The sequence below is a fragment of the Terrapene carolina genome, unplaced genomic scaffold (assembly GCF_002925995.2).
Source record: "Terrapene carolina triunguis isolate 2854851 unplaced genomic scaffold, T_m_triunguis-2.0 Scaffold210, whole genome shotgun sequence".
NCBI lineage: Eukaryota > Metazoa > Chordata > Testudines > Emydidae > Terrapene > Terrapene triunguis.
Window position 1 is genome coordinate 15,105,719 of NW_020664561.1, and position 11,775 is coordinate 15,117,493.

The following is an 11,775-nucleotide window of genomic DNA, read 5'->3' on the forward strand; positions in this document are numbered from 1 at the left end:
ATTTAAGATACGCAAATTCAGCTACGCGAATAGCGTAGCTGAATTCGACGTATCCGAGCCGACTTACCCCACTGTGAGGACGGCGGCAAATCGCCCTCCGCGGCTCCCCCATCGACGGCGCTTACTCCTACCTGCGCTGGTGGAGTACAAGCATCGATTCGGGGATCGATTGTCGCGTCCCGACGAGACGTGATAATTCGATCCCCGAGAGATTGATTTCTACCCGCCGATTCAGGCGGGTAGTGAAGACGTAGCCTTAGGCTGGCTGCTAAATTCGTGCAATTTATGTTAGCCATTTAAGCAACCTTTTCACTTAGTTATTCACATGATATATCGTATAGTCTGCCTTTGCAGCACGTAATGCATATCTAAGTATATTATGAAAAAGCATTATGGTGGTGTTGTAAAGGCTAATGTTTTATTTTAAAAGATATGTATGTTGTTGTCAGTTTTTCTTGTTCATTTAGGGTAGTTGGATTTGTGCTATTGCCTCTTTTATGGGCCTTTTTAATGTGTCCCCATTTCCTGACCTGCCTTCTCATCCTGTCAGGAAGGGTTATGATGGTATTCTGTAATCAGTCTTTTTTGTCTCTGTACCAGTAGCAGACTCTGAGGCCCTGTAGGAATTCAGAGCTCTTCTGTTGAGATCGCTCAGATGTTAAAACCCTATATTAAGATCCAGACTAGTTATGCAGAGGTGGTCTTGGAGGGAAATCCTAAAAACAGCCAAGCTTGGGAAGGAAATCAGGATGAAACGTGTGTTGCTCTGTTGTTTTTGAGTTACCAATAAAGCCAAACCTCAGGAAGGGGTGAGTTTGGACATTGGCCCAGAGTCTGCATGATCTTTGAGATCAGGGCATGGACACAGCTGTTTTGCAGTCACCACTTTTAACTTCATTCATCTGCTTGTTAAAATGAAAAGAAACTGGAAGTAGGGGTTAGGTTTGGGATCCTCATTATCTGTGCGATTGAATCTGAGTTTGGGAATAAAGGCCCCGATTCTGCAAAGTGCCGAATGCCTCCTGAGAGAGCACTTGGCACCTTCAGAAGGTGCTCAGGGCCACAGCTTAAGGGCCCAATCCTACTGTCATTGTAATTAATAGGAATTTTCCTATTGGCTGCAATGGGAGCAACATGAAGCCATAAAACAGCAAGGAGTTAGGCCCAGATTTTCAAGTGTGCACTAATCTTGAATGCCTCAATTTTTAGGGTATGGAAGGGTTCTCAGAAACATACTCAAGGAAGGCTAAATTTGTATGTTTGATTTGCACAGTTGATTTAGGAAAATCTTTCTAGTAAATGTCTTTTTGAAGACACATTCCTGGAGAGGTGTGAAATGCAAACGGTTAACACACTCTTACCTAGTTTATTTTATACTTTCTTTTGTTCAAACATCACTGTACTTTAATCTCCCACCACCCCAAAAATATTTTCATATGCGGTATGAATGTAGAATCATAGAATATCAGGGTTGGAAGGGACCTCAGGAGGTCATCTAGTCCAATCCCCTGCTCAAAGCAGGACCAATTCCCAAGTAAATCATCCCAGCCAGGGCTTTGTCAAGCCTGACCTTAAAAACCTCTAAGGAAGGCGATTCCACCACCTCCCTAGGTAACCCATTCCAGTGCTTCACCACTTGTAACTTGTGTCTTGCTTACAGAGGCACTTGCTCCAGAATTGGCCCACAAGGATTTTATAAGTACATCTTGTAGGCAATGTTCCTTTTATATTTTTGCTTCCTCTAGCATGTACAATTTTAAGATTCGCAATGGGGGAAAAAGTGTATGTGATAGAGAATGGGGTACAGGTTAACTGTTGAATTATGAAATCTGATAGAACTGTGAAAACCAAGAAAGAGAAATGACCCATGCTGATCTTTCAGATCCAGTTGTCTTGGCTCAGTGAGGGCAGAGAGTTGGATAGAAGAGGCGGGTGAAAGTCCTTGTGTAACATCATGTAGATATTGAGCAAATTTCAGTTGGTGATGTCCTTCTAAGTCTGTCAGTACTCCTTGCTACTAATATACACAGTTAGCTGAGTGACACCAATATACCATTCCTTTATAATGCCATTATAGCTTGATGGGTAGCATTCTTGTGTTTAGCCCACAAGATTAAGAACATAAGAATGGCCATACTGGGTCAGACCAAAGGTCCATCCAGCCCAGTATCCTGTCTACCAACAGTGGCCAATGCCAGGTGCCCCAGAGGGAGTGAACCTAACAGGTAATGATAAAGTGATCTCTCTCCTATCATCCATCACCACCCTCTGACAAACAGAGACTAGGGACACCATTCCTTACCCATCCTGGCTAATAGCCATTAATGGACTTAACCTCCATGAATTTATCCAGTTCTCTTTTAAACCCTGTTATAGTCCTAGCCTTCACAACCTCCTCAGGCAAGGAGTTCCATAGGTTGACTGTGCGCTATGTGAAGAAGAACTTCCTTTTATTTGTTTTAAACCTGCTGCCCATTAATTTCATTTGGTGGCTCCTAGTTATTATGGGAACAAGTAAATAACTTTTCCTTATTCATTTTCTCCACATCATTCATGATTTTATATACCTCTATCATACCCCCCCCCTTAGTCTCCTCTTTTCCAAGCTGAAAAGTCCTAGCCTCTTTAATCTCTCCTCATATGGGACCCGTTACAAACCCCTAATCATTTTAGTTGCCCTTCTCTGAACTTTTTCTAATGCCAGTATATCTTTTTTGAGATGAGGAGACCACATCTGTACGCAGTATTCAAGATGTGGGCGTATCATGGATTTATAGAAGGGCAATAAGATATTCTCCGTCTTATTCTCTATCCCCTTTTTAATTATTCCTAACATCCTGTTTGCTTTTTTGACTGCCGCTGCACACTGCCTGGACGTCTTCAGAGAATTATCCACGATGACTCCAAGATCTTTTTCCTGATTGTGGATTCAAGTCCTATACCGAGTACTTAAATTGTAGTGGACTGGTATAGCCTAGGTGCTGCTTTCCTTTCTATCTGTCTTTGGTGGTGTCTTTGTGGAAATTAAAGCTTCTCTGGTATTTTGTGGAAGGAGCAGTAGATAACCTCAGCTTCCTGGCCAGTAACCTCAAAGGGGGGGAGGGAGAAAGGCTCTAATATCATAAACTGTGTGATCTGCTATTGAACTCATAATGGCTGTCACATTTGCCTATACATTTCCTGCTGTGCCAGTAACAAACTCATTGTAATTTAGGACACTCTGAGTATGGTTCTGTATTATTACTATTTATTGAGTTCAGAAGGTGTGTGTTGGGTTCTGTGCTAAAAGAGAAGCTGGTACAATCATTGCCCCAAAGAATTTACAGTCTAAGTCCCCAGTCCTGCAGCTAGCTGTGTGGTGGATCTCTGCACCTACATGGAGCCCAATTAAGTCAGTGGGACTCCATGTGGGTGCAGACATCTGCCTGCATGATGGCAGTTGCAGCAGGGTGAAGGCCTCAGTTGTAAATGACAATGGAACCAAACTCTGTTCTGTGGGTGACCTTTATGTTAATGTTATATGCCAATCAGGGCCTAATTCTACTCTCTTTGAAGTTCATGTGAGTTGAGGGAGCTCAGCATCTCACAGAATCTTAACCTAAGAACTTTCAATCCACATGGAGCACCATTGTTGTGTGTGGGAGTTGTATGTATGGATGAAGTTACGTGCTATAAAGCCCAACTGGAGAGTACATAACATTCCAAGGGGTTGATAGAGATTGTTAGAAACACATCAATTTAATAGCTACCTATTCTGATGAATAAAAGATATACCTCAGTTTACTCTTAAGTAGTTTCATCTGGTATTGAGAGATTCTCCTTATGTGGTAGGAAGCTGTTTGCTCATCAAGCACATGCACAAAATATCAGTACTAGCATTCTTTTGATTGGAGGAAATCACTGTGAAATTGAGACATATGGCCTGATTTTCAGTTGTTGGGGTTCCATGAATCCCAGTTAAGTTAATGCAAGCCTGAGGTGCTCAGCACCTTTGAAAACCGAGCCATTAGACATTCATATTGAAGGAAACATTGGGGGTAAACTTTTCAAAATCGAGCTTTCGGAATTGGCATGTGACCTCCAGTGACTTTAATGGGTGAAAACTTGTCCAAGGGCTTCAGAGGCCCCTTTTTAAAAGCAGTAGATACAGTATTCTCATAGGCAAACAGCTGGCCCAAAGCAAACATAAAAACTCCTCCTGCTTTTGGGTATCCTGGTCATGTCAGTAAAGAGATGGTCTCTGATTAAATCCAGATTGAGCAGTTTCCTGTTAGCATGCTAGGTCAGCCCACAATGTCTTATTCTGTAAGTCTGTGTTACTGAACTCTTGTCTACCAAGTCTTTTTTCCTTTTAAACTTCAAGGCAGAGTTGCTGAAATAATGCAAATAAAAACGGTCCCTAAAAGTCCCTTAAAATGATTTCTAGCAGCTTGCTCTTTTGCTGGCAAACTCAATTTTGGGTTGTCAGTGGTTTTTTGTTAGCATTCTCGCAGTATGATGTCTTGGGCAAGTTACAATTAGTGTATTTTTGTGTGTGTTTCAATCTTAGAGCCAGATTCTCCCCTTCATCCGCATGCTGACGTGAATGGGAGTTTTGCCTATGGAAAAAGAGTAGAATATGGCCCTAACTTTAATGTAAAAGGAAAAAAATTCTGCTAGATAAAAAATGTTAAGTTAAATACAATGATGCACAAGTTCCTCTTCATGAAGTGAAGGGAACTGTTAAATAATTAATAGCTGATTTGAAAAATCAAAACTTTAACAGTGAAGTATCAAAAATGAGGTTCGGTTTTTTTTTTAACATGCAAATTGCTTGTTTTAGTTTATTCACAAAACTAAGTTTTGCTTAGAAATTTTTTTACTTACAAAAATAATAGTAGTAATACCATCGTGTTGCTTTATGCCTTTTCTGGGTGGGGTTGTAGAGTGCCATGGCAATTCACATACTTTTCAATCGCAAAAGGTTAATAAATAGCAATTCTAAGATTTTTGTGGGACAAAATCTTCAAGTTCCAGTGGTGTCACTCCATTTATTTCAGTGGGGTTGCATTGACAGCAGTGCACTTGAGACCAGGTTCTACCCCATACCGCTATCCATGGTGTAGACACTCCATGCCAGTGAGTTCACAATAAGGTCCTAATCTGTTTATAATGTTAGCATTACCTTATGTATTATCAAGATGTGGTTATTAACTCCCTTGACCCTCTACTTATCTACATATCCTTTCTCATTACTCTCTGTTGATCTTTTATGCCCCAATCCTGTAACCTGCTTCAAACAAGGAGAAGTCAGCGGGGACTCCTTCAGAGGCATGGCGATCCAGCCACATGGAGCAATTTGCAAGATTAAGACCTTAGATAATGAGCTCTTTGGGTCAAGGATCGTGCTTTCTTTGCAGTTTAGAAAGCCTAGCACATTGTGGAATGCTACTGGAAATAAATGATGATGATAAATAATTTCCCATGGACTTTAGGGATGTAGAAGTTATTGCTCATTGCTATTTTGGTTCCCTGCCTGAATCATCTGTATAAAAACAGCTAATTATATTTTAATGTAACAGGGAAGGCATGTTGTTCCTTGTTCTACAGGCCCAAAGCATACGCTAAATTTAGGGGTCAGCAACCTTTCAGAAGTGGTGTGCCGAGTCTTCACTTATTCACTCTAATTTAAGGTTTCGTGTGCCAGTAATACATTTTAACGTTTTTAGAAGGTCTCTTTCTATAAGTCTATGATATATAACTAAACTATTGTTGTATGTAAAGTAAATAAGGTTTTTAAAATGTTTAAGAAGCTTCATTTAAAATTAAATTAAAATGCAGAGCCCCCAGGACCGGTGGCCAGGACCCGGGCAGTGTAAGTGCCACTGAAAATCAGCTCGCGTGCTGCCTTTGGCACGCATGCCATAGGTTGCCTACCCCTGCGCTAAAACAAAAGAAATGTCCTCATTCACAAGTGAGATGCTGCTGCTTTAAAGTAAGATTTCAGATAATGCTCATTTCCTCAAACTGAAGGAAGGATTTCGTTTTTAAGTGATTTATAAAAAAAAATTAAAGGCTATATTATAAATGTAAAAATGATTTGCAAGGGGGATTAAAGCCACTTAAGGGGAAATTTAGCAAACTACAGGTTTTGCATTTAACTTCTTACCCTGCATGTACCTATCACTGAATGATACAAATCCACAGTTTTTCCCCAAATTGGTTTCTTACCACTTCTTAAGATTGTTCATCATTAGTAAGTCTTCAAACTGGCTGGATTGTTTTAAGATAGTGAAGTAAAATAAATAAATATGTATGTAAAATCTTCTGTTAATCTCCATAGTCTAAAACACAACAGTGACCAAACCTATATATAAAAGAGATCTGAAGACTAAAGAAAGATTGCTAGTTAGATCCTTTATTATAACATTGGTCCCTGATTTTAAAGCAAAGTAGCAAGAAAGGCAAAATGGATCAAGATTAAAAATTCATGACAGTGACTTGATAAATATTTAAATGTATATTTTAATTACTTTCCTATTGAGGATGGTGTGTGCAAATAATACTTGCATCCTATGACTGTCTAATCACCAATTATTTATATAGCATCAGAGGTGAGCTAGGTATTATTATACCCATTTTATATATGGGTAAACTGAGGCACGCAGACTAAGGGTTGGATTATGACTGGCTTTGCATATATGAGCTGAGTGAGTAAGGTGCAAAGAGCCTTCTGCTGCCTGTATCCCCCTGCAAAGTAGCTAGACACAGTTGTAGACCACCTCAAAATGGGTGGGGAGAAAACAGGGCTGTGTAGCTGTCTGGCCTCAAAGGGAAGCATATGCTGCACCCTCTGGAAAGAATGCACGGCAGATGTTCTCCTCCCATGCCAGGGTGCTCTGGGAGATATTGTGCCTCCCTGAGCTACCTTACCTCCCAGAATTCCTACTGGGGCAGTGTGGCCCTTCATCTCCCACCTACTGGGGGCTGTACCTTAATGACACAATCTGTCCGTAACTGTCTAGCCCTGGCCACACAATGAATTGTTGGCAGAGCGAGGACCCTAAAGCCCTAACTCCCATTTTCCTGGCCTGACCCCCAGACAACAGTCATCCTTCCTAGCCAACTACACTACCAAGAAAAAAAAAGGAGTTTCTTCTTGTAAGAAGGAGTGAATACAGTTCCACGGATATCTATCACTATATTGCTAATACTTATACAAAAGCTAACTCAGCAGCCTTATAGGAAGAAGATCACCACACCAAGTTAGCAGATAAGTCTGATTCAGGATCCTATTAAAGTCAATGGGAGTTGGATTGGTCTCCAAACTGTGCTTGACTTAGTAGCACAAGTAGTCCTGTTAAAGCCAACAGGACTACTTGTGTGAGTCGGGCCTGATCTAAACATGCAGTTGTACTGATTTAACTAAAGGTGTGTTTTAAAGTTAATTTAGTTAAATAGATGGAACTTTGCACGTGGACACTTTTAAATCAGGGACTATCTTTTTGTTTGGTTTTTGTACAGTGTCTAGCACAATGGAGTTCTGGTCCTTAACTGGGCCTTCTAGGCACTACCACATTACATAAAATAATAATTTAAACCTGGCGTTGAAACGGTAAATTTACAAAGGAAAACTAAGCTGATACAATTAGTTTTAAACTGATATTAGTTTGGACAATTTTAAATAAACTGGTAAAGGAGTGCATTTTTGTGTGTAGACAAGCACTCCGGCACATAGCATTTGCCTCTATAAAGGACATCTTGGTTGTAGCAGAGCAGGTCTGGCCTCACCCTCCTTTTTTTTTTTTCTATAGAGCCCTATTATGGTTTTGTTTTGTTAAAACCTGTTTAACTAAAACTCCCAGCATTAAACAGCTGAGAGAAAATCTGTCTGTGAAAAAGTTGTTGGACTGCATTGGATGTTTTTGCCAGCCTACCTGTCATTAGGATATCAAAGTGTAGCAAGTGGGGTGATATGAACAAACACAACATAATATCTGGTTGGTTGGTTGAATGGACAAAGGAGCCTTTAGAGTTCCATTGGATAATCTGCATCAATAGAGGAGAAGAGTACCAGCCCTCAAGCACTTCAAGCCATATACTGACCTTAAGACGCACGCATTTCTCTTACTGCTGTCCATAGTAGTGCCACAAATAGATTGAAGACAATATATGGTCGCAGAGCCATTCATAAAGTAGACACAAAGGTGGTTAACTGTGCTCTGAGAATGGTGGCAGCCATTTTGGGGAAGAACTCTAGAAGAGAAACCAATGTTGGAAACTACCAAACATGAGACTTTCTTCCTCAAAGCAGCACGTGTGGATACAACAGCAGTTGGCTACCTCAGAGAAGCCAGACTCAGGCTTGCCGTTTTCTAAAAGAATTTTAAAGATCACAAAACTGTGTGGGGCAAGGTGACTCTGGAAATTGATAATTGACTAACAAGCCTTTCTTTGTGTCTTGCCAGTTTGAATCCAGTTTAGGCTGGTAGTTACCAAAAGACACAAACATCTCATGGCTCTTTGATGGCTTCAGTCCAGTACCAGGTGTTTGTGTCTCAGAAACTGCCATCATAGTTGCCATTAACAAGTGCTTTATTTGGCAGTCTTGTCAGAGAGACCAGTGATTGGCTGAGCATGGAGATTGAACTTCCTTCTAACTCCTAGAGGTGGTCCTTTCTGGGAAGGTTGAGCTATGTTGCCAAAGCAACATGGAGAAACTTGTACTTCTGCTATTCAGGTTGCACCTGCTCTGTAGATTGAGGACCTCAGACTCTGGCACCTTTCACCAACATTGAATTCAGATAAAAAACAACAGTTCTTTAACAAAAATTACAGAATTTCACTGAGGGACAGCCGGGGAAAGGAGAAGCAGCAGTGGTGATATTATATTGCTGTTAGCTGGGGAGGGAGAGGCTGGGTGTGGGGAAACCAGCTGTGACACTCTGTCTCTATCTCGAATTTCAGTCTCAGTAGAATGTCGGGCGTAAGCTAGTGTCTGAAAGCTACCAGAAAACAAACTATTCAATGTCCTAATGCTGAAGTGCAACGGAAATAGCTTGAACTCATCCTATTCTGTCTTGAGACTGTAGCAAAAAATAATGATGGATAAGACTAATTAGCTTATTTAGACCATCCTTGGTCAGTGCATGGTTATTCTCTACAACATATTTATTAGTGCTCCATCCAGTCTGATTTTAAATTAGAATTAAAATGTCTAAACAATGGGGCTTCCACTACTTCCTGTGGAAGATCATACTACAGTCTAATAGACCTTGTGGTCAAGAAATGTTTCTTGATAGCCTAAATTTTCCTTTGCATGATCCCATTACTCCTCAATATATACATTTTTCCTACCCTAAATTGTACACATCTTGTACCCATATAAAAGTAACTTTATATTTAAAAGAGCTGTTTTCATTTATTCAAACTGTATTTCAATTGTTAATTTACACAAGTCAGACTATGTTGCTTGCGGGGGATTGTTAACACTTTTTTTCCCATCTGGGATTGCAGACTCTCACAGACAGGTATGAACCATCTACTTCACTCCAAGGAAACAGCTTTTTTTCCCATTCGTGAAAGTTTATTGGTATCAGCAGTAGGTAGGCTGGATGACACCTACACACACCATTCATTACAAGGTAACTGAGCACATGCACTTCAGCATACATTCCCCAAGCTGAATCTACAGTACCTTAGTAACACTGGCACACCGTTTTTTTTTTTAAAAGAAAAAACTATACACGTTGCTGAAGTCTCCTCTTTCCCGCTCTCTGCTTTTTTATGCCAATAGTCTCTAATAAAATTCTTCCTTAATATTGGGCAATTTAAACGAAAAAAAGGGAACTTCTCATCAAATTGATGGAGTCATTACTCTTATATTTTATTTATTAGTGCGTGTATTTATATCTTTAATTTATATAGCACTTGTAATCTCCGATACCTTTACAAACATGTATATGAACTATTCACGGGGATCATTTTCCATTACTGACATATAATCAACTCTAGAGTGATAATGACAGCTCTTTAAGGCCTGATCCAAAAGTCATTGAAGCCAATGGAACTCTTCCCATTGACTTCAACAGACATTAGTTCAGGCTCTAAACCGTACACAAAATGCTATACAAAAATGTAGACGTGATGAGAAATATTGCATCTCATTGAAACAAAGAGAAATAGTGACAGAATGTAATGATACATTTGGGATTTGACCAGGACACTAGAGTTAACACCCTCCTTTTGCAAAAAGCATTATGGAATGTTGAATGACCGCAAGTGTTCAGGACATCAGTTTTACATCTCATCTAAAATTATCACCTTCGGTGCATAATTTCCACCCCCTGCCTCAGTGTTCCAAACACCTGGCTGTGGGTATTGGTTTTAATACTGATTTAGAAATACGAGAGCCACTGAATTACCAGTATTGTTTCCTCTCACACCTAGATGTTCCTTACAGGTCTCTTATCCAAGTACTAGTCTGGTTTAGATTGTAAGATCTAATGGCATCATAAAGTGTGGTGGTTTGACTACAGTCCGCTACTGAAACATCAGGTGAAGGATGTCAAAGAAATATTTTTAAAAGGGGAAACACTTCTGAAGTGTTTCATCAATAGACCCATCTTCTAGAGTTCAGTGGTCATCAAAAATGACAGAATATTTCAGGACTTGAAGGCACACTGTCATTTATCCCTTACCCAAAAAGCATAGTTTAACTTGTTGTTCGCTGTGGTAATTCTTCTCATTTGGGGTATTTGGTTTCTCCCATGCTTTTGATCCTTTATTTCATAGGTTGAAGGGGACCAATTGCCTCCAGGACATACCGTCAGCCAGTACGAAACATGTAAGATCAGAACAATAAAAGCTGGCACTCTGGAGAAACTTGTGGAGAACCTGCTGACGGCTTTTGGGGACAATGACTTTACCTACATCAGCATCTTTCTGTCAACATATAGGGGCTTTGCCTCTACTAAAGAAGTACTGGAACGTCTCCTCGACAGGTAAGAGTTAGTGGGTAGCTATAGAGAAAATAATAATATGGAAAACTGTCATGTTATGTACATGATGAGGAATATTGAAAGGAATTAGCTCAAATGTATTGAAGATGTATTTGAAAGGCTACATGATATTTAGATATTTCAAAATCAGTGCTGATTCCTACAAGCTTGGAAAATCCAGTATTTCAGCTTAACCATTGGGTTGATAAGTGTCTCTCCGCCTCACTTCATAACGCCATCGCCGCCAAATAGGGAGAGATGGCTAGTTTGGGCTACTAAAGAACCAAATTGTGACTACTCTAGGAGAAGTGGCATAACCAACCCCAAATAACTGAACAGATATGCTGCAAAGTCAGAGTTATCACTGAATTCAAGCCATTAGTATCCCCTGGCACAGTCTCCTGTATGCAGGCTACACAGAAGGGGCCATTGCTGTGTCAAGACCATAGACTGTACAGGCGTGAGCATACAAGCCTGTTCCATATCTACTACACTGGGCCAGAATACTCATCTTTATCTCCTGTCGTGAAAGGACAGCAGATTGGCCTTTTTGATTTTTGAAGGAAGCCATGACACAGGCACTGTTTTTTTGGAGAGCTCAGTGGTTCCAGAATCAGGGCCGGCTCCAGGCACCAGCTTGCCAAGCAGGTGCTTGGGGCGGCCACTCCGGAGAGGGGCGCCACCTCCAGCTATTCGGCGGCAATTCGGCGGACGGTCCCTCACTCCCACTCGGCGCGAAGGACCTCCCGGCGAATTGCCGCCGCAGATCGCGATCGTGGCTTTTTTTTTTTTTTTT

At 40.6% G+C, this 11,775-nt stretch overlaps 1 protein-coding gene across 1 annotated transcript in view; it reads left to right on the plus strand.

The window, feature by feature from the left end:
- The window catches only part of LOC113407236 (ral guanine nucleotide dissociation stimulator-like 1), a 98,915-nt gene that overhangs the window by 22,110 nt on the left and 65,030 nt on the right, over positions 1-11,775 (plus strand). The window contains exon 3 of the mRNA XM_026655511.1: positions 10,774-10,982. Within this exon, the coding sequence (XP_026511296.1) occupies positions 10,774-10,982 (209 nt within the window). The remainder of the gene's footprint in view (positions 1-10,773; positions 10,983-11,775) is intronic.